The sequence below is a fragment of the Podarcis gaigeae genome (assembly GCF_964106915.1).
Source record: "Podarcis gaigeae genome assembly, chromosome: W".
NCBI classification, from domain to species: Eukaryota; Metazoa; Chordata; class Lepidosauria; order Squamata; family Lacertidae; genus Podarcis; species Podarcis gaigeae.
In genome coordinates, this window is record NC_139695.1 from 5391795 (window position 1) to 5415062 (window position 23268).

The following is a 23268-nucleotide window of genomic DNA, read 5'->3' on the forward strand; positions in this document are numbered from 1 at the left end:
GCACCAGTTTAAGATCCTAGCCCTGCTCCACCTTCTGCGCTGTTCTCTCCTCCTCTGGGTCCTCCTGCCCACCGGGACATTGCCCTTTCTGGACTCCTCCGACGCTGAGTCGCTTAACTCCTCCCCCTGCCTCCGCCGGGCTTTAGGACCCGGTTCCCAATCCTCATTCTCTGCTGTCCCGTGCTCCTGTACATTTGAACTTGTTTCTCGCGCCAACCCAGTGACCTTTCTCCTAACCGTTACACTGCTTCTATCACTGCTTCCCTCTTCCATGACACTGGCCGGATCTGACCTCCCCTCCGTTGCCTGACTCTCCGATGGAGGCGTGGTCAGCTCTGCCTCGTCTCCTCTCCCTGGTGGGGAAAGCACTGGCCCCGATACCTGGGACTCTTCCCCCCCACTCTGCTCTGGTGGGGAAGCTGGTCCTGATTTCCAACTACTGCTCTGGGAGTCCCTGCTGCCCCCTTGCTCCTGGGGCGTTCCCCTTGGGAACCCCCTGCCCCTGGCCACTGGCGCCCCCTTTTGTGAATCTTCCGATTCGCTGGAGAGGCTCATGGAATCCCTCGGACCACTGTCCCCTCCTACGCTCCCCTCGGATTCCTCCCCCTCGCTCTCCATCTCCCCTCTTCCCTGTGCCTCTGCTCCTGAGCCCCTGACACTTGCGATCGTCGCTGCTTTCAAGCAATGGCGGCATTTCCTGATCGGGGCGAGGCACCAAGTTTTGGTGTGCATGGACCACAAGAACTTGGAGTACTGGCGTACGGCACGGGTTCTGTGCCAGAGGCAGATACGCTGGGCAGAGTTTTTTGCCAACTTTAACTTTAAGATTGAATATGTGCCGGGGAGCAGAATGCGAGGGCAGATGCGCTGTCTCGCAAACCGGAGTACCTGGGAGAGGAAGGGCCTCCGGTCGCCAGATTAATGTTCCCCGAGAACAAGTGGACTTGTGGGGGGGAGTTGGTGAAAGACGATGAACTGATGCGGCTGCTTAGAGAAGATGACTTTGCAAGGCAAATGATGGGGGGGGGGTTAAGGCAAAAGCGGGGTGCCGAGGGTGGTTTCGAGGTGAAAGGGGGGCTTCTGTACTATCGGGGGGCTTTGTATGTCCCAGGAGAAACCCTCAGGACCAGGGTCCTCAAGCAACTTCACGACAGCTGCATGGCAGGGCATTTTGGGCAACACAAAACCATGCTACTGGTTACCAGGGAATTTTGGTGGCCCAAGGTGAGGGAGGATGTAAGGGAATATGTGAGGGGGTGTGACACTTGCCAAAGGGCCAAAGGGGAAAGGGCGGCACCAGCAGGTTTGCTGCAACCTTTGCCCACACCAGCGAAGCCATGGGAGGTGGTGGCGGTGGCTTTCATCACTGATCTGCCCAAGTCTAAGGGTACGACAGCAATCATGGTGGTGGTGGACCTTCTAACCAAAATGTGTCATTTCGTGGCCTGCTCGCATGTCGTGACGGCGGAAGAAACAGCCAAGCTGTTCGTTGAGCACGTGTTTAGGTTACATGGGATGCCTGCCCGGGTGGTTTTGATAGGGGGACTCAATTCACCTCACGGTTCTGGCGCAAGCTCATGGGTTTGTTGCAAGTAGAGGTGAGTTTCACCACGGTGAGACACCCTGAGACCAATGGGCAGGCGGAGAGAGCGAATGCTGTTTTGCAACAGTATTTGCAGTGTTATGTCAGTCAGAGACAGAACGACTGGGTGACATACTAGCTCTGGCAGAGTTTGCTTACAATAACGTGGAGAACGTATCCACAGGGATGACTCTGTTTTTTTGCTAATCACGGGCGTCACCCCAGGGCATTCCCGGGAAGGGGGGAGGAGTCGTGGAGTGTGCCTGCAGCAGAACGTTTTGCGGAAGAAATGGAGGCGATCCACCTACAGCTTCAGTTGAACTTGGAAAGGGCTAAGGAGGTCTACAAGAGGGAGGCCGACAAGCATCGGCGGCCAGGGGAAGTCATCTGGGTTGGGGACAAGGTGTGGTTGTCCACGTAAGGCTTGCCCTGGAAAGGAGGTTGCAAGAAACTCAAACCCAGGAGAGTGGGGCCTTTTGAGGTAATCCAGCAGGTCAGTCCGGTGGCATTTAAATTAAGGTTGCCTGAGAGCATGAGGATCCATCCGGTATTTCACAGGTCACTGCTGTCACCCTACAGGGAAGGGGGAATGAGGCAGGGTAGTGGGGAAGGGGAACTCCCACCACCCGCAGTGGAGGAAAGGGAGGAGTGCAACGAGGTGACAGAAATACTGGATTCTCGCTGGAATGGGGAACAGTTAAAGTATCTGGTGGCATGGGAAGGAGCCCCTATTTCAGAGAATGCCTGGGTCCCGGAGAGTTGTGTCACTGATGAGTATCTGGTGGAGGAGTTCCACAATTTTTTCCCTGACAAACCCAAACCCAGGGGTAGATTTTTTCGACAGGTGTTCGGGCCGATGGACGATGAAGAGGACTTCGGGGGATTCCCACCATCTGACGAGGAGAAAGAAGAGGAGGATGGCGTCTATTGGGAAAGATGGGGAACTGCGGGTTTGAGGGAGGATTGGAGGAAGGTTTTTGAAGATACGGATGAGGAGGAGGGAAGTTTTCCAGGTTTCACCCCCGCCACCCCGAAGACAGGAGAATCAGGAATGGTCGATTCTCCTGAGCGGGAGGGGGCCTTTGGGGAGGGGGTGGATGTCAGTGAATGGGAGGCTGAGAAGGAGGTGAGGGGGAAGCAGAGAGAAACTTACAGAGAGCCTACGTCCTTAATCAGCAGCTACTCGTCCACGTCAGAGGAGGAAGAGAAAGAAACATCAGGAGACAATGATACTGGGAGGGGGGAGCCAGTGCCGGGAACCAGCCACTCAGCAGAGGAAAAAGGAGGGCGGGACTGAGGAAATGGGCTTGCTGGGCACGGCGTAAAAAGACGTCAGACGATTCAACTGACACCTAGAGATGGAGTGTGCCTTTTGAACTCTTGTAAATACTTTGAAGCTTTGCAATAAATCACTGTAACCAAGATGGCGGTTTGCCCAGAGTTTTATCTCAGCTAGCTTGTCAGCACAACCCTCACAGCTCGGGTCGCAGATTCATGCCGGTCCAAGGACTGGAGATCGCCTGACACACCGGCTGGTGGGCTGGAGCCATCTGGGGGCCTGCCAATTGCCCCAATTTCCTTGGTTGCATGCCAGCAATGACGAGATGGGGTAAGTCCACCACGAAGTCCAACGAAACCGTGTACCATGGACAAGGCAGGACTGGCAGTGGCTGAAACAGCCCAGTAGGTCTCCTGGTTGATCCCTTGGCCCGCTGGCAGGCATCGCAACCCACAATGTACCGCGCCATGTCGGCCTTCAAGCAGGGCCACCAGAATTCCCAGCTTAGCAGGTGGGTGGTCCGATATCTCCAGAAGTGCCCAGCTGCCGGGACGTCGTGAGCCACCTGGAGTACCTCGGCCCGCAACGGTCCCAATGGGATGTACAAGTGACCTTGGTGCATCAGTAAACCCTGGTGCAGAACCAGTTCTGGATATCGAGGGCATGCTCCACTGGCCAATTCCCAAATACGTTCCTGAGCCCACGCATCGATTCATTGCTGCTCCCGCACTTGATCCAGCAGTGACTCGGTCTCCTGAGTAGCCAGGAACGCTGCTGAAGGTACGATCATTGTCGGCGGCGCCTGCTGCACTGTCTCTGCAATGTCTTCCGGTTTCCGGGACAGGGCGTCTGCCTTCTGGTTTGGGGAGCTAGGGATGTAGCAGATCCGGAACTATAACTGGGAGAACAGCGCCCACCGGATCTGCTGCTGGTTCAACTTATGGGTGGTCTGGAGGTACTCCAGGTTCCGGTGGTCGGTCTTTAATTCCACCGGGTGTCATGCACCTTTGAGGTGATGATGCCAAACCTCAAAAGCCAACTTAATGGCCAGCAGTTCCCACTCCCACACGGTGTAGTTGCGCTTCGCCTGAAGGAGCTGGCGATAGTAGAAGGCGCAGGGTAACAATGGCACATCAGAACTGTGCTGCTGGGACAAGACGGCGCCGAGAGCCGTACTGGAAGCGTCGGTCTCCACCACAAAAGGACGAGAGGGATCAGGATGATGCAGGATTGGCGACTTCTAAAAGCAGGCCTTCAGCCCCTGAAACTCCACCTCGGCCTCTTTGTCCCAGGTGAAGGGCGTCTTTGGGTGCAGCAGTCAGGTCAGTGGAGTAGTGCGATGGGCATAACCTGTAATGAATTTCCGGTAGTAATTTGTGAACCCGAGGAACCGCTGCAGATCCTTGCGGTTCCGAGGGGCCACCCACTCTCGGACAGCAGACACCTTCCCGGGCTCCATCTACACCCTGTCAGGGGAGAGCCAGTGTCCGAGGAAGTCCACGACTGCTGGTGAAATTCACCCTTTATGAGCTTGGCATATAGGTGGTGCTGCCATAAGCGCTGCAGCACGGACCAGACATGTCCCTTGTGGCAAGCCGGGTCATGAGAGTAGATCAGAATGTCGTCAAGGTACACCACCACATACTTGTCTAGTAAGTCCCAGAACATGTGGTTGATGTACTGCTGGAACATGGTGGGCGTGTTACAGAACCCGAACGGCATGACCAAATATTCGAACTGCCCATATCAAATCACGAATGCTGTCTTCCACTTGTCCCCGGCGCAAATCCGGATCAGGTTATAGGCCCCCCAGAGGTCCAGCTTGGTAAACATCCTTGCCCCCTGCACCCGTTCCAGCAACTCTGTAATGAGGGGCAAGGGATGGTAATCTTATTCAGGGCCCGGTAATCGTGAGAGAGACGAAGCTCCACGCACTTCTTCTTGACAAAGAGTACTGGCGCAGGGGTGGGTGAAGTAGAGGGCCGAATGAACCCACACTCCAGGTTCTTATTGAGGAAAACCTGCAGGGCTTCTCGCTCTGGTTCTGTCAGGGAGTACAGGTGACTTACTGGCAAAAGTACCCCGGGCTGCAGGTCTATACCACAATCGAAAGGCCTATGGGGTGGAAGCGGGTCTGCCCCTTTTTCTTCGAAAACGTCCCGGTAATCCTGGTAGACGGCAGGAAGAGCCGAGGTAGGCCCCTCCATGGGGACGGTGTTGCGTTCGCAAAGTAAAGGAAGGACTGGACCCTGATTAAAAACAAGACACAAGGCTTTCACCAGCAAGGCTCTCGGAGAAAGTGCGTTCACCACACCCCGCACCATGCCATTTTATTAGCAAAAGAATCTTTTACACAGTGCTCATAAGAACCAATCATATTTCCTCTGAGCCTTTCATCAAACCCCACGTAGGGAAAAAGTTACACTACAACACTAATTAGCATGCATATATTTTGGGGTAAATAAATTGAGAACTACAAAGGGGTACAAAGGGGTGGTAAATAAGTTGAGAACTACAAAGGGGTGCATCTGGCAACCCCAGAGGTGTGAAATAAACATGATAAGAAGGATGGCTAGAAAGACCAGATCACTACCACCTTCATGTGAGATCTGTTTCCTGGCTCCAAGATTAACATTTTAAGATTATGTATAAGAAACTACATCAAAGAAACTTGCCCACTATCTTTATGGCCCAGGATGCCTGCCTGTGTATGTGACATGTGAGGAAGAGAGGAACTGCTGTGTATGTGACATGTAAGGAAGAGAGGAATGGAACGGGGATGCAGGGGTGTAGATTGATCAAGAATCATATCAAAATAGTTTAAACCCAGTCAACGCAATGCTTTCATTGCTGACACAGATGGCTTACTCTATATTTGTTATAATTCCTCATAGCAATCCCACCTGATCACTACATCTCACCGTTTTTTGTTTTTGTTTTTTATTTATTGTGTACAGAGAAGCTTAAGAGAGGAGAGGCATTGCGTCCTCATAATCTTCCTGCATGTGTTTCTGTATCACATAAAGATCTCTAGCAGGCATTCCTGAAGGTGGACATGGAAAAAATGTAGTGCAGAGAGAGAATAAGGAAGGGATACATTGTAAAAAACAACAAGTTCCAATTAAGGCAACAATGACTAGCAATCCAAACATGAGCCAGGTTCGAAACCATCCAAACTGTGGTAACCAAGACCACAGAGCGTCTCACCAGGAGGGAAGAACATCCTGTGTGATGTTGTGTGCTAGTGCTTGCAACTGATCAATTTGAGTTTGCACATGGTAACTATTATCAGTCAAATTAAAACAGCAAAGATTAGACACAACTTGACATCCTAGATGCTGGCGTAGCAAGAGGTAGTCGACAGAAGCTTTCAGTGTAATAACAGCTTCTCTTAAAATCTTCTGTTCTTGATTTAAAAGAGCTAAAGCACGTGAGGTATGATTTATAGATTTTGTCAAAGAACAGGCCAGGTGAGCACCCATGCGAGCATTGTATATAGCCAAAGCAGGGACTCCGACTAAAGAAGCAGCCAAGGAAGTATACTCTGCCTTGGAAAAAAGCTGTAGATTGGACTCACACACGTCTGTTAAACTTTCAGCACGACTGTCAGAGCTGCCTCTAGGTCCCAGCTCACAGAGGACCAACGCCCGGTTGATGTAATGTACAAAAGTCTTTATTGAAGTTTAGTTTCCATTTCAAACCCCAGAGCGTGCAGCCCTACGTCTTGACTCTAGATCGGCGAAGTCCCCTCTGAGTCACTATCCCTTCCGCACCAGTTTAAGATCCTAGCCCGGCTCCACCTCCTGCGCTGTTCCTTCCTCCTCTGGGTCCTTCTGCCCCCTGGGGTTTCCTCCTTCCTGGACTCTTCTGACGCTGACCCCCCTGAGTCTTGCCCTTCTTTCCGGCGGGCTTTAGGACCTGGCTCCCTATCCGGGCTACCTGCTGTGCCGCTCGCCTGTACATTTGAACTTGGCGCGCACGCCCAGCCTGTGACTTTCCTCTTGACCGTTTCCCCGCTCTCCGATGGAGGCGTGGTCAATCCTGACTCATCTCCTCTCTCTGGTGGTGAGAACACTGGTCCCGATGCCTGGGACTCCTCTCCCCCACTGCGCTCTGGTGGGGAAGCTGGTCCTGATTTCCAACTGCTGCTCAGGGAGTCCCCGCTGGCCCCTTCCTTCTGGGGTTTCCCCCTTGGCACCCCCCTTGCCCTGGCCATCGGCGCTCCTTTCTGTGAATCTTCCGATTCGCTGGAGAGACTCGTGGAATCTCTCTGACCACTGTCACTGCCTACACCCCCCTCGGATTCCTCCTCCTCGCTCTCCATTTGCTCCATCTCCTGTGTCTCTGCTCCTGAACCCCTGACAACGACGTTGATAGTGCTTTGAGTGCTGCTGCCTGTTTTTTTCTAAAAGTGAGCGATTAGGCATAACTAATGTCAATCGGCTAAGGCAGCATTGAGCATCAGATAAATTGGCGGGAATGTAGTTATAACGCCTTTGATTACAAGTGAAAAACCAGCCATCTGGTAAACGCACATGAGCATAATTAAAAGTAATTTTCTGAACACGTGAACATTTCCAAGTTGGCTTTCCACCTGTTTCCAAACAGTGATCTACTTTCTTACTGCAGTTCACAATCCAAACACAAGAGGTGTCTGGCGGGGCTGCAACTCTAGGTGTGTATAATGAGATTGCATCCAGGGGTAACTTTTGTATCACTGTTCCCCAATCATGCAGATTAGTATAAATTTTTTTTATAGAATATTTATTAAGATTTTCAATAATAATACAATGAAAAATAAAAATAACAAATAACAAAAATACAAAAATAAAGATAATTAAAAACACACAGAATTTCCATTGCTTATTTTCCTTTAACTTATTTCCCGGACCTCCTCATACCTCCCTTTTTTGTATTCCAGTTCACATGGTTAATTCAGCAAATCCTTACCTATTTCTAAACCTTTTTTTTCATATTCTCTTAAGCATTACAGCTGGAAACCACTTAATTTCAATCCAACATCATTCTAACATTCATTAATTTTACAATATTTCTGTAAATAGTCTTTAAATTTCTTCCAATCTTCTTCCGCCGACTCTTCTCCCTGGTCTCGGATTCTGCCAGTCATTTTTGCCAATCCCATATAGTCCATCACCTTCATCTGCCATTCTTCCAGAGTGGGTAGATCCTGTGTCTTCCAGTACTTTGCAATGAGTATTCTTGCTGCTGTTGTAGCATACATAAAGAAAGTTCTATCCTTCTTTGGCACCAATTGGCCGACCATGCCCAGGAGAAAGGCCTCTGGTTTCTTCAGGAAGGTGTATTGAAATACCTTTTTCATTTCATTGTAGATCATTTCCCAGAAAGCCTTAATCCTAGGGCACGTCCACCAAAGGTGAAAGAATGTACCTTCATTTTCTTTACATTTCCAACATTTATTATCGGGCAAATGATAAATTTTTGCGAGCTTGACTGGGGTCATGTACCACCTGTATATCATTTTCATAATATTCTCTCTTAAGGCATTACATGCCGTAAATTTAATACCAATGGTCCACAACCGTTCCCAGTCCTCAAACATAATGTTATGTCCAACATCTTGTGCCCATTTTATCATAGCAGATTTCACCGTTTCATCCTGAGTATTCCATTTCAACAGCAAGTTATACATCTTTGACAAAATCTTAGTTTTGGGTTCTAACAGTTCTGTTTCTAATTTTGATTTTTCCACTTGGAAGCCAATTTTCTTATCCAAATTATATGCCTCCATTATCTGATAATAATGAAGCCAATCTCGCACTTTGTTTTTTAGTTTCTCAAAACTCTGCAGTTTCAGTCTATCTCCTTCTTGTTCCAAAATTTCCCAATATTTCGGCCATTTGGCCTCCATATTGAGCTTTTTCTGAGCTTTTGCTTCCATTGGGGACAACCACCTTGGGGTTTTATTTTCCAATAGATCCTTATATCTTATCCAAACATTAAACAATGCTTTCCTGACAATATGGTTTTTAAATGCTTTATGTGCTTTAACCTTGTCGTACCACAAATATGCATGCCACCCAAAAACATTGTTAAAACCTTCTAAATCCAAAATGTCTGTGTTCTCAAGAAGCAGCCAGTCTTTCAACCAGCAGAATGCTGCTGATTCATAGTAAAGTTTAAAGTCTGGCAGGGCAAATCCACCCCTTTCCTTTGCATCAGTTAATATCTTGAATTTTATTCTGGGCTTCTTGCCCTGCCAGACAAATCTAGAAATATCTTTCTGCCACTTCTTGAAACAGTCCATCTTGTCCACAATTTGCAATGTTTGAAACAAAAACAACATTCTAGGCAATACATTCATCTTTATAGCTGCAATTCGACCCAACAAGGAAAGCTTCAAATTTGACCATATTTCCAAATCCTTTTTCACTTCCGTCCAGCATTTTTCATAATTATCTTTAAATAAGTTCCCATTTTTAGCTGTCATATTAATCCCCAGGTATTTCAGGGACGCAGGTGGCGCTGTGGGTTAAAGCCTCAGCGCCTAGGACTTGCCGATCGAAAGGTCGGCGGTTCGAATCCCTGCAGCGGGGTGCGCTCCCGCTGCTCAGTCCCAGCGCCTGCCAACCTAGCAGTTCGAAAGCACCTCCGGGTGTAAGTAGATAAATAGGGACCGCTTTCTAGCGGGAAGGTAAACGGTGTTTCCGTGTGCGGCTCTGGCTCGCCAGATGCAGCTTTGTCACGCTGGCCACGTGACCCGGAAGTGTCTCCGGACAGCGCTGGCCCCTGGCCTCTTGAGTGAGATGGGCGCACAACCCCAGAGTCTGTCAAGACTGGCCCGTACGGGCAGGGGTACCTTTACCTTTACCTTATTTCACTTTCTTAACCACGGTCAGACCTGTCTCATTCTGAAACCTCTCTCTTTCAATCGACAGATTAGTATAATTTATGATACCTTTTGAAAGCCAGTCAGAAAACCATTTTCCCATGTTTGTGGCATGTGCCATATGAAAAGGTTGCTTACAGACTGGGATGATACAATCTCCTAAGGCAGTGTGCATGTCATATGTTTCACTCAGACAAAAATGAGAGACATTAGCAACTTCAGCTAAACGCGTCCACAAATTATAGCTATGACTAGGAGAAACATCAGTGGGAAGAGAAATACACTGAATACTAGGAAACAAAAAAAGCAAACAATATACATGTTAAAATCAGCATAGAGTTCATATTTAGCTGAGTAATCAGGGCGACTAAAAAAGTCTCAGGTTCCTCTGGAATATCTTGACGCTGAAGCTGAGTTCTGGCATCAGAGGCTAAGGTTTTCAGCATTCCCCAGGTCACCTTCGGGCATCCTTCAGCCTTACAAGGAGGAGGACGGACGTGACTGACTCTGACAAGGGGGTGCTGGGCCTGTGGAGGTGGAGTCAGGGTCATGGTCGTCACAAAGTCCGGAAGGGGATTCTGGAGGCCTTGGTGCCAACTCATGCCTTGGCCGATAGGGATGGACACAGCGACCTGAAACCCACAAAGGACCTGAGGAAGTAAGAACAGAAGCATATCCTCGCCCCCAAGTGATCAAAGGAACAGGCCCCTCCCACTGCGGGTTAGGAAGCTGCTGGTACGTCACCAGAGGACGTTCCAGAGGTACTTCTTTCCTAAAATGGCGTTCCATAGGAGAAAATTTATTAGGAAAGGAAACAGTTAATTGATTTAAGGTAAAGAGAACAACTGACACAACATTAGATAAGTCTTGTGGGCGAACACCATGATCGCCAAGCTGCTTCCCCAAGAGTTGTTTGAAGGTCCGATGAGCACGTTCCACGATAGCTTGTCCTGTGGAATTGTATGGAATTCCATGTGACAATGAAATATCCCATTTCACACAAAAGTCACGAAATGCAGTGGAAGTGTACGCAGGTCCATTATCAGTTTTCATTGCTAGAGGACGGCCCATCACTGCAAACGCTCGAAGACAATGTTGTATTACATGTCTAGCAGTTTCACCTTTCAACGGAGTGGCCCATATGAAACCAGAATATGTGTCAACACTAACATGTAGGTAACAATGGGGCGCAAAGGCTGAAACTCTAGTGACATCCGTCTGCCATAAAGCATTTGCATTAGATCCTCTAGGATTGACTGCATCAAAAGGAAAGGAAACAGGACTTAAAGCACATGAAGGACACCCACCAACAATATCCTTCGCTTGCATCAGAGGAATTGAAAATTGCTTGTGAAGCTGCTTAGGATTCATGGCAGTCCGGGGGGTAAATATGCACTGGTACCATGAGATGGCATAGTTCAACCGGTGTAGGCCCACTAGGCAGTGCTTGGGTTCCCCAGTAGCTTGGGCCTTCAGCTACTGGGGTCATTGGTTTCCCTGTGGGGAGCGCTTTTCAGGACAGACCCGAGCGTAATGCTCACTCCCACTGCAGTAGAGGCACAAGTTCCCCTCCCGACGACAAGCCTTTTCTGTGGGAGAGAGGCACAGCCACGCTGCCCCAAGCCGCATCAGCTCCTCCATCAACTTAGCCACCACCGTGGACTCACAGGGAATGGCTGGAGCTGGGAGCATGGAGTGCCTGTGGTCACGGGCCTGGCGACGATCCTCCAGACAGTCATCTACCTGCAGGCTCCATTGGATGAGGGTGTCCAGAGTGGCTGGGCAATCTAACGTGGCCAATTGGTCTAGTATCTCATCCGAGAGCCCCTCGAGAAACTGGTCCCGGAGCGCGGAGTCGTTCCAGGTCAGGTCCTGAGCCAACAGCTGAAACTCCGTGGCATAGGTGGTCACTGTGGACTTGCCCTGTCTCAACCGCCGGATTGCCCAAATGGCTTGACTCTCCTGAGGGTTGGCAAACACCGCTTCCAGGTGATTGCAGATCCCGGTATAGTCTGTCAACAGGGGCGAATCTTGCTGGAGCAGCAGCAGCGCCCATCTGGCCGCCCGGTCCTTCAGCAGGCTGATCAGAAAATGTACCTTGGTGCGGTAGTCAGGGAAGTTCTGGGCATATTCCTGGATGTACAGCTTGGCCTGGGCGAGAAACATGGGGAAGTTTGCTGGGGTTCCATCAAATTTCTCCGGCAGAGCCACCGGGTACTTGCCAGTAGCTGGAGCGTTGGGACCAGAGGCCGGCAAGGAGTGCAGGTTGGCAGGTGCAAACTGTGCTGGGAGGGAGGGAGGAAGGGAGGGAGGAAGGGAGGGAGGGAGGGAGGGAGGGAGGAAGGAAGGAAGGAAGGAAGGAAGGAAGGAAGGAAGGAAGGAAGGGAGGAAGGAAGGAAGGAAGGAGGGAGAGATAGGAAGGAGGGAGATAGGAAGGAGTGAGAGATTGAAAGAGGGAGAGATTGAAAGAGGGAGAGAAAGAGGGAGAGATTGAAAGAGGGACAGAAAGAGGGAGAGATTGAAAGAGGGAGAGAAAGAGGGAGAGATTGAAAGAGGGAGAGAAAGAGAGAGGGAGACAGATGGTGATGTAGAGAGAGAGAGAGAGAGAGAGAGAGAGAGAGATTGAAAGAGAGAAAAAGAGAAAGGAGACATGGAGAGATAGAGGGATTAAAAGAGATAAAAAAGTGGGATCAAAACAGAGAGATGAAAAGAGCAAGAATGAGAGAGAGGAGAGCCTCCCCTGGTTTCTTTACCGTTTCCCACTGGACCCGGGTTCAAATCCTGATGCCAGGTGAGATCAAGCTTGTCGATGGCGTTGAGTCAGCGCTGAACAAGATCCCGCAGCCATAATACCAGCAGCTCTTTGTGGAAACCGTCTGGGTGTTGACCCTGTTGGCTGAGGTCAACTTTGCTGGCACTGGGAGGCTCGTCGGCATCAACAACATCATCAAGATGGCGGATGAAGCATTCTGCCAGGAGCAGGTGAGGGTGGACATCCTTGGGTGGGGCAGTCGATCAATCGCCCAAGCCCTGCAGCACTGTCCTCAGGGAAACGGAGCAGCGTTGCTTATGAAATTGGTTTTAGAAGTGGGATCACGGCGCTGAATGCTGACATCTCACCCGTATTTTTGGCCAATTAACTTTATTGATTTTCTGCACATGTTTGGGGTGATTTATTGATTGATCACCCAGCCCCACAGCACAGTTCCCGGAAAAACGGAGCAGCTATGCTGGTGACATTGGTGTTAGCAGTGGGATCACGGCACCGATTTCTGCTCTCTGGTCTTGACTCGTCTCCTCTTTCCTTTTCCACCCCAAATGCAGAAAGTCCTGGGTGCGGATGATGCCATGCTGGAGGGGACCCCACCACGGGCATGTGCATGTTGTTCTACGACAGCACCCCCAGCGGGCACTTCAGCACCATGACTTACCTGTCCAAAGCAGCCTTCACCTACCTGCAGGAGTTCCTCCCTGAAGCCGGCTGAAGCATGCAGTAGCCAAGAATGAAGGAATCTCTTAATAGTCTTTCTATCCTACCTTTGCTTTGCAAATTATAAAAATTATATGCAAATTAGGTTTCCCAATACAATTGAAGGGAGATTTTTCTTCTGGGAGGGAAGATTTTTCAAGGCTGTGTGGTGTTGGAAGGCTAGAAATTATGAAAAGTATGGTTTTAATTGTTGAATTTACAAATCATTTAATCATTTCAATGATAAACGTAAAAATAATTTAATCATTTTGATTGTTAAATTTAAAAATTATGTAATCATTTCTATAATTTTTAAATTTAAAGATTAATTAATAATTTCAATAAATGCATGGGTTTTAAAGTAACGGAAAACCTTACTTTAAACGTTACGGAAAAGGTGATGGAAAGCCTCAAATAAAATGTATTCCTTTCCTTTCGGTTTTAAAATGATTTTGATGATTTCTATAAAATGTCCTTTTTATGTTTGAAATGATGATTTTGGAGATTGACAGTCTCCAATTAAATGCCTTAATTTCAGTTTCCGATTTGAAATGATTTTGCTTTTGAAACGACTTGGGGGAATGAAATCCTACCATGAAATGCTGTTAAGAGTCGCCTATTTAGATGTCTTGCAGCCATTTCCTGTCCACAGCTCTGTGTTCGAATCCTGTCTGCAGCTTCTTCGTTTCTCTGCTCTTCGATGGAAAATTTATTAATTTATTTGTAATTTTAATGATAGACGCTTATTTTAAATTTCTCACACAAATCACAATTTTCTCTCCCCTCCCCCCCCCCGAGAAAAGCCACACACTTCCCCTCCTGTTTCTTTTTTTATTTTAGAAGTAAAAAAAATTGTCGCTTGGAGTTGATTGTAAATATGGGTAGTTAGTTAGAAAGATGCAAATCAATAGAAATTATATAGCTAATTGAGAAATACATTATGATATATGATACATATGATATAATAGTGTGTGTGTGTGTGTGTGTGTGCGCGTGATATACCCGGAGATCTCAGGGTGGTTCATGGAAAATAATTATAAATATAAATGGTATGTAAAAATAATATATATAGAAATATTAATTAATGATATATACAACTATATTTCACAGCATAGTGGTTGCATTTTTTTTGCCGATTCATATATATATAAAACCATAAAAAGATAAATATGTGATGTATTATGCAACACGTCATTATGGTATTATGGTATTTATATATATCTAATAATATATTGAATATAAATATATATCAATAATATAAAAATATATCAATAATGAAATGTCTGTGTGTATATCATATAAATGTAAATTAGATCTAATTAATATCTATATGACATGATATATGATGTTTTATTGTCATAAAACATATCCCCTCAGCCCTATTTTTGAAAGAAAAGAAACGGACACCGGTTGCTGTTTTTCTTCTAAGGCCGTATATTTAAAGTGAAATTCTCTGATTTCATAAGGGGGGACGGGGAAGAGATGAGAAAGATTCCCAACCGATGGATATCGAACAGTTTTCAAAATGTGTTTTTTTAAGGTTCATGTACATTGCTTAGAAAAAAAAAGGAACTCTGCACACGCTCAGGAGCACTTTCCCCAAATCCCTCCCAGAACAACAAGGGGAAAAAACCCAAAACGTGAGAACGGAGAGATCCCATTGGTCGGTCGGTCGCTAGGTAGGTAGAAAACTGTAAACTCGGTTCAAGTCAGTTCCGGAAAAGTCCATCCGCCGGAACCTGTAATGGCAGAAGCAACGGAAGGGAAGTGGCCGGTGGGAAGGAAGCCCGGCTGGTCCAAGGAGGAGGAGGAAGAGAAAGAACTGGACGTTAGGAGGCGTGGCTTGTTCCTCGTTTTCCGTTACTTGAAACAGTGGGTTCTCCATGGCTGATTTGGGACAGGAAGTGGCTGCAAGGGGCCAGGAAGTGGGGAGGGAAGGGGCAGGGAAGGGACAGAAAGGCGCTGTGAGGGGACAGGAAGGAACTTTTAAGGGAACAAAAAGTGACTGGGAGAGAACAGGAAGGGACTATGAGGGAGAAGAAAGGGACTGTGGGGGAACAGGAAGTGCCTGAGAGCAAAGAGGAAGTGAATTGAAGGGAACAGGAAGGGGTAAAACCGGAAGGGACTGTGAGGGAACAGGTAGGGGCTGTTCAAGAACAAGAAGGGGCTGTGAGAGAACAGGAAGGGCCCGTAAGGGAACAGGAAGTTCCTGAGAGCGTACAGGAAGTGACTCTTAAGGGAAGAGGAAGGTACTGTGAGGGGACAGGACGAATGGGAAGCAGAGAGGAGGAAAGGCTGGGGTGGGGGCAGGACCCGAATCTGGCACCCAGCGCTCTCCCTCTTGGATGTCAGTTGACGTAGTACAACCAGTAGAGGAGGTTGAAGAAGCCGAAGGTGATGGGGAATAGAACCCGGGACCACTTGTCGATGGTGCTGACGTCGGCCAGGTCAGGGATCTTCAGCTTCAGCTTGGAGGACCTCCGGCGCAGGCGGCAGTTGGCTCGGGCGGCGCGGCAGGCAGGTGCCTTCCGGGAGTGTAGGGCAGTGCCTGAAGATTCGAACCCGCGCAGGCCGCAGGGGCGCAGGTCCGGCGAGGGTGACGTGGAGAAGAGCGGGCAGTTGCTGTCGGAGACGCCAGCCAGAAGGAGGTTGCCGTATGGGTCGGGCTGAAAGGAGAGAAGGGAGATCAGGGTCATCTATCCCAACCCGCGGGGATCTCGACCTCGAATTCGGGCCCCTGAGGGTCACCCATCCTGACCCACGGGGATCTCGGCCTCAAATCCAGGACCCTGAGGTTTACCCATCCCTATCCACAGGGATCTCGGCCTCGAATTCGGCCCCCGAGGATCACCCATCCCCATTCGGTTTTTAGGCAGGAATCTCGCACCTGAGTCCGGGGCTCCAGGTGCCGGGCACGTCTTTTCTGCTGGCGGGGCCCTCGCCCAAAGAAAATGTAGTTCACCAGGGCATATTCCAGCAGTGCCAGGAAGACGAAGACGAAGCAGCCCATCAGGTAGACGTCAATCGCCTTGACGTACGGGATCTTGGGCAGCGTCTCCCGGAGGTGGGTGTTGATGGTCGTCATGGTCAGAACGGTCGTCACCCCTGGGTGCCGCAGCGGGTGGGGGTGGGAGAAGAAACAGGGTTAGTTGGGTGGCTGGGAATTACAGCACGGGGAAGGCACAATAATTCAAACCTCCGTCACGATAACGATCAAAATATTTTTGTAATATCCAAGGATGGGACCAATATATTGAAATCAAATGTTTTCATACTCTGAAATCAATCAATGTCATGACTGAAGACGGATATATAAAAACATCCATGGAAATCCAACAATTTCATATTGAATCTGGATTCCATATGACCTTAACGGGTCGGAGAACTGGGCACCACTTCACCAAATGGGATCAAGGTCAGGTCCTGCCTTTAAGGAAAATCAGATGGACCGATAGAAGGATGGTGGACCTTTAGGGTCTTGGTGGACCACCAGCTTGCCACCAGGATATGGGAGAAGGTTCTCAGGGGCTTGGTGGTTCTCCAACTTCACCTGAATTCAACCCAATGAATGTCAAGAGGGTCCTGCATTTAGGGAGGATCACTTGGACCCTTGGTAGCAGGACCGCAGAGCAAGATCTCAGGATCTCCTCACCTAGGGCCACCCGGGCGGCCGAAGCATCGTAGTTGATCCAAAAGGAGACCCAGGAGAGGATGGTGATGAGGATGGAGGGCATGTAGGTCTGCAGGATGAAGTAGCCGATGTTCCTCTTGATGCGGAAGCTGAGCGACAGGCGGAGGTAGGACCCTGTTGGAGAAAGAGGAGATGGTCAAACTGGACAGGAATCCAGGATCCAGGTGAATTGGTGGGGACATCTCTGGTATCTTCAGTGAAGGGTGGATTGGAGGATCATGGTGTGCCCAACAACCCTGGGATTTCGGCCAGGGGGTTAGACTAGATGGCCCCACAGGGGGAACCCACCTGTGGTGAAGACCACCTCACGGGTGACCAGTTTCTGCTCAATGATGGTGAACTGGGGCAACTCCAATACCTCCATCCCTGTCACGGCCGAAGAGTTTCCTTGCCAGAAGAAGACAATGTCATCGACAGTGTAGCCGTCTGGGAGGAAAGAAAATAAGAAATAATGAGAATGATTCCTGGTTGAAAATTATTCCAGTCTTAAAATTAATCCTGGTTTAAAAGTATTCCTGGATTAATTCTAATTCCCAGATCAGAATTATTCCAGTCTTAAAATTATTCCCGTCTTAAAATTAATCCTGGTTGAAAATTAATCCTGTTTTAACATTATTCCCGGATTAACATTATTCCCCAATTAAAATCCTCCTGGTTTAAAATTAACCCTGCCTTAAAATTATTCCTGCCTTAAAGTTATTCCTGGATAATACTTTTAATTATTCCTCAATTAACAAGCAATAATTTAATTTCATTGAATGATACGCACAGCTCTCAATTTCCAGTGTGCAATTCTGCTGATCCAGGGGGTATCTCCGGAGATCCATCATGCAGGCAGCGGTTGTCGTGATCCTGCGGAGAGAGAGCGTGAGTGGATTCCAGGGATCCATTATGGGGATCACTGATTGACGGACGCGGGGAATGCTATATATTGATTGGGGTGGGGTTCGACCCCTATTTGGATGATATTCCTGGTCCTATGTCTGAACCAGCAAATATTTCTCTAAATTTGCCTATTGATAAGTATTAATTGGACGGTTAATTTTATGGACTATTAATTGCTAAGTATAAATGAATATGTATTTATCAGATCGCTAATTTTTATGGACTATCAATATGTCTCAAAATTGATAATATTTAACCATGATCACTATGCAAGGACGAAAGTCGTCATTAATCATGATCCATCCAATAATCATGATCCGTCCATTAATAATCATTAAACATGATCCACTCATTAATAATGACTCGTCCATTAATAATCGCCCATATTGATCAATACACCCAATAAAAACTGATTATCACCCACTTCGCGGTGATCACTAGGCGAGAACAAAACCACCCATTAATTGACCATATTTGCAATAACGAACTGGCCGGAGCGAATTGGTTCTTGATTATTGGTGATTAATATTGTTAATATCCACCCACCTCAGGCCGTAGAGGACAGTGCCGTCCGGGTGCAAGCGGATCATACGGTTCTTGACGGTGACGCCATGCAGGAAGGACTTTTTGTCGTTCAGGAAGTAGGTGTCTGGGAGCCAGAGCTGGTCGGCGACTCGGTTGTCGAGTGTCAGGTTGAACGGCAGATCGCCATAGGCGAGTCGCTTGTCCCGCCAGCTCTGCTGGAAGTACATGGTGATGGTATAGTCCTGGAGGAGGAGAAAAGAAAGAGAGAGATGGGGGAAATTGAAGGATAGAAGGATGAGAGGATAGGAGGAGAGAAGGTGGAGAGGCAGGTCGCCCTAGGCGAGCTGCTTGTCCCGCCAGCTCTGCTGGAAGTACATGGGGATGGTATAGTCCTGGCGGAGGGGGGGGAGAGAGAGAGAGAGAGAGAGAGAGAGGGAGAGATGGGGAAATTGAAAGATGGAAGGAGAGAAGGATAGGAGAGAAAGAATAAAGGAGGATAGGATAGGAGGAAACGATAGCAGGAAAGCCAACTTTTCCCTCAGGATTCGAATCTGGACCCGACGGGAGTTCGTCCAACTTACCATGTTGACTTCGGAAATCTGGTCGATGCTCGAGATGTGGATGCTCATCCCCACCACCACAGGGTTCCCTGAAATAGTAACAACAACAACAACAAAACACAAAACAACAGATTTATATTATATTATATTATATTATATTATATTATATTATATTAATAATAGATTATTATTATATTAAAAGAAAGTAATAAAATTATTAATTGCTAATGAAACTCATAATCGGTTAATTTTTTGACTGGTGATGAAACGATCACATAATGAAACCATAAAATCAAACCCTCAATGGGAAGATGAGATAATAAACAATAAGGAAATAATAAAATAAAGTCATAAATAATAATGCCATAAAATTTAAAAAAAAAATCATAACTTTAGAATATGAGGAAAGGCTAAAAGTCAATAAGGAATGACAGCAAATTGAACAATTGATTATAAGAAAATAATAAAAGCAATAATAAAAGGGGATAATAAATAATCATTTATTTATTTATTTATGACCTAACTTCTTATTTATGATTAATTATCTAATTTATTATCGATCGGATTTATGCTCTAACCTTTAGGCACCTCTGCCTTACCTCCGAAATAAAAATGAACCATAGATTAATAAGAAAATAATAAAAGTTGATAATAGATCATCATTTATTAATTTATGAGCTGGCTTATTATTGATTACCTGATTTATTATCAATTGGATTCATGCTCTAACCTTTAGACCGCGCTGCCTTACCTCCAAAATCGGGCCGCAGGCGGACATCGTAGCCTTTGAGGAGCTTGTCCACAATGTCCTTGACCACCGAGATGTTGCCAGTGGAGGGGCTGCAAAACAAGACCATGGTTTGTCCTCCAAGCAGCTGAGATAAAATATTGGGGGGTCCCCATTGAGCCCCACCCCACATGGCACCCTATACATTTGGGGGGTCCTTCATATATTGGGGCGCCCAGCTGGATTAAAACATGGGGGCCCCACATGGCATCATTTAAACCTGCCACCGAATCTATTATATTGGGGCGCCCAGCTGATAAGAAATTGGGGGTCCCAGCTGGGAGAAGATATTGGGAGCCCCAATAAACTTGGGGGCCCCTTCATATATTCTATTGGGGTGTCCAGCCGGAATAAAATATTGTGGGGTTCATATAGATTTGGGGCATTTGAGATATTGGGGGCATCATGCTTCTCATGGCCTCCTTTAAACTTGCCCCCCTGAATTCCAGCTGGGCACCCCAATATAATATAATATATTATATAAATTTCATATAAATTTGGGGTGGTTGAAATATGGGGGCATCATGCTTTTCATGGCAATTGGAAGGGGTCTCTCCCCTATTCTGTGGGGGGGAGCTAGGGGACCCCAAAAACCCCAAACAGGGGAGCCCCCAACAGGTTAACCTACCTGTGTGCCTCCTAAAAACCCCACAAGTAGCCCTGCTACCTTTTTCATCCCCCCAAACCCCAGAGGAGCCCCCCTCTCAGGTTCGCCTACCTGTGCACCCCCTAAACCCCCCACAGGTGAGCCCCCACTACCTCTCTGCCCCCCAAACCCCTAAGGTAACCCCTGCTACCTGTCCATCCCCCCAAACCCCCAGGGGAGTCCCCCTCTCAGATTAAACTACCTGTGCACCCCTAAACAAAACCCCAGGTGAGTCCCCCCCCGCTCTGTGTCCGCCCCCAACCCCCCCCAGGGGAGCCCCTTGCGACTTTTCCGCCCCCCCAAAAACCCCAGATGAGCCCCCCAAATCTACCTGTGCGCCCAGCAGCAGCAGCAGCGGAGGAGGAGACACAGCGCCGCCCATGCGCCGCGGTGCAGTCTCTGCATTTCCGAGAGGTGGGAGGTCGGGGTGGGGGGGGCAGCACCCCCAAAGTGGGGGCAGAGGTGGGGCCGGCCTGTTCACCTGAAGCGAATGGAAATCCGAATCGAAGAGCGGCGCTCAGCAGGAGCCGGCGCAGGCTCCTCCCGGCAGCCTCGCCATGGCGCAAAACGGACGGGAGAAGAAAAGCGCTCCGGTTGGGCGCAGGGTGGCGGAGGAGAGGAGCCAACGGAGTCTCCGGCGAGCGGGCGCACGTGTGGAAAAGGCGCTTCGGGAGACGATGGCGGGACGCGGAAGTTGCGGTCCGGAAGCCGCAATCGGAGACGCTGCACCCCAATGTGGGGAATGAGCTTTTGGGGGCGCAAGGGAGGATCGGCCGCCGACGGAGAGTCTCTGGCCAACAGGAATGATGCGCTCTTGCTTGCGGAGACAGGGAAAGGCTGCGCGTCAACGAAGGAGATGCGCTTTTGGGAGACGAGGAAAGGCTGCGCCCAAATGCAGAAAACGCGCTTTTTGGAGACGGTCAGGAGGAAAATGCGCCGTCCGGCGCGCAGGCGAGGATGGGCGGGCGCGCAGGCCAACGGGAAGGAGGGATGCGAGGAAAGGCTGCGCGCCCAAAAGCAGGAAATGCGCTGTCGGGGGCGCAGTCCGCGAATGGAGACGCTCCGGCCCACGGGAAGGATGCGCTGGGGGAGAGACTGCGCCCAAAGGTGGGAAATGCGCAGGCGAGGATGGCGGGACCACGGACGGATCCGAGGAGGAGAATCTGCGCGCCAACGTGGAAATGTGCCCAGGAAAAGCCGCCCGAGGATCCTGCTTTTGAAGGAGGACAGGCCGCCAATGGAATCTGCGCGCAACGTGGGAAATGCGCCTTCGGGGGGCGCAGGCGAGGATGGCGGGACCGGGGCCGGATCCGAGGAGAAGAAGCTGCGCGCCGACGTGGAAATGCTCCAAGGAGAGGATGCCGTTTTTGGAGAGGAGATGCGCCTTTGCAGGAAGAGAGTCTGCGCACAGCGTGGGAAAATGTGCTGGGGGGGGGGGAGGCGAAATTGGCGGGACCAGGGACGAATCCGACAAGGTGAAAGTTGCGCTCAGGAAGGCGGCTGCGCGGGAAATGCGCCCACCCCCGGAAAAAGGTGGAATCCGGTTTGGGCGGGGGGTGGAGGAGGAGGACGAGGCCGGATCCTTGGATATCTCCGGCCGCGAGATGCGCTCTTGTGGGGGAGCAGCCAGGCCGCGAAATCCTCACTCGGGCCGAATTCTCAGGGGGTTCCTCCCGACGCCTTGGGGGGGGGGCGCAGATACCCGCACTTGGGGGGCGCAGGTCGACGATGCGTTCCCGGAGGGTGGCGTAGGGCGGGGGTCGCAGCCGGATCCGTCTGGATGAGTAAAAAAGCGCGTTTTCGGGGGGGGGGGGAGGACGCACAGGCCTCGAAATCCGCGCTCGGGGGGCGCCGGGGAGGGGGTGGGATTCGCTCCTGGAAGGGGGGGGGCGCAGGGAGGCCCTCGCCTCTGTTTGGCCCGGCGGCCGCTGCAGAGGATGCTCCGCGCTCCGCCTTACCGAGAAGAGGGAGGGAGGGAGGGAGAAGGAATCACGTGATAGGAAGAGCGGTTTGGGGGGGGGAGGGAGAACCCCAAAAATAAAGGAAATGATAATCCGGAAGAAAAAAATGTAATTTCCCTCCTCCAAAATAAAGGGAAATCGTCCCTAAAGCGCAGAAAGAATAACAATGGGGGGGCGGGGAGACACAAAGAGAAGGGGGGGGGGAGAGAGCTAGAGAAGAGAAAGAGAGGGGGAGATGAGGGAGAAGACAGAGAAAAAGAGGGAGAGAAGGAGAAAGGAGAAGAGGGGAAAGAAAACAGGGGAAGAGAGAGAAGAGAGGGATGGGGGAAAGAGGGAAGGAGAAAGAAAGAGGAGGGGAAGAGAAAGAAGAAAGGGGAAAGAAAGAAGCAGAAAAAGAAGAGAGAGAAGAGAGGGATGGGGGAAAAGAGAGAGAGGATAAAGGGTCCCTGGGGTAATCTATTCTGACCCGCTTCCGCCTCTGCCATTCTACGATTATATTCCTGGTATAGGGTGATATATAAATGATAATGATAATGATAATGATAATGATGAACCACCCTGTACCCGAAGAAGAAGGAAGGAAGAGGGCTCTCTTCTGCATTGTAGGGGCTCCCTTCTGGCTCCCCCATTCTAGATCCCATTGCAGGCGGGTCTGCCTGGATGTCATTTCGGGCTCCCTTCTAGCTCCCCCATTCAAGGATCCTGCGCTCCGTTTCCCTTTCCCGCCTCGCAGGGGGGTCAGTCTGGATGACTTTTAGGGCGCCCCTTCCCTCTTCGCTTCCCCCCTCCCTTCCCGTCTGCTGCAGTGACGACGAGCTCCGCGAGTGCGCCGGCGCGGCCGGAGCTGTCCACCCCCCTCGTCTTCCCGCCCCGGTTTCGGGGGGCCGCAGAGAGTCCCGGTAAGGCTCGCGACCCCTCTAAAAAAACTGGGGAGGGGGCTGCTTTCGCCCCAGGGGTGCGCCCTCCCCTTCTGGTTTTGGGGTTCCCGATGGAGCAGGTCGAGGGATCCCCAAGT

General features: G+C 49.5%; 2 protein-coding genes across 2 annotated transcripts in view; one reads left to right on the forward strand and one right to left on the reverse strand.

The window, feature by feature from the left end:
- Positions 1 to 5600: 5600 nt before the first annotated feature.
- The window catches only part of LOC310835955 (uncharacterized protein), a 158108-nt gene continuing 140440 nt past the window's right edge, over positions 5601 to 23268 (forward strand). The window contains exon 1 of the mRNA XM_083720921.1: positions 5601 to 5790. The gene's annotated coding sequence lies outside the window, so the exon portion shown is untranslated. The remainder of the gene's footprint in view (positions 5791 to 23268) is intronic.
- LOC310836090 (gamma-aminobutyric acid receptor subunit beta-4-like) lies at positions 14615 to 20700 on the reverse strand. The gene is made up of 9 exons (XM_083721008.1): positions 20624 to 20700; positions 19611 to 19699; positions 18881 to 18948; positions 18321 to 18541; positions 17659 to 17741; positions 17178 to 17315; positions 16851 to 17003; positions 16086 to 16303; positions 14615 to 15864 (listed from the first exon to the last, which is right to left on the reverse strand). The coding sequence occupies exons 1-9, from the start codon at positions 20695 to 20697 to the stop codon at positions 15547 to 15549; spliced, it is 1362 nt and encodes a 453-aa protein (XP_083577134.1). The 5' UTR covers positions 20698 to 20700; the 3' UTR covers positions 14615 to 15546.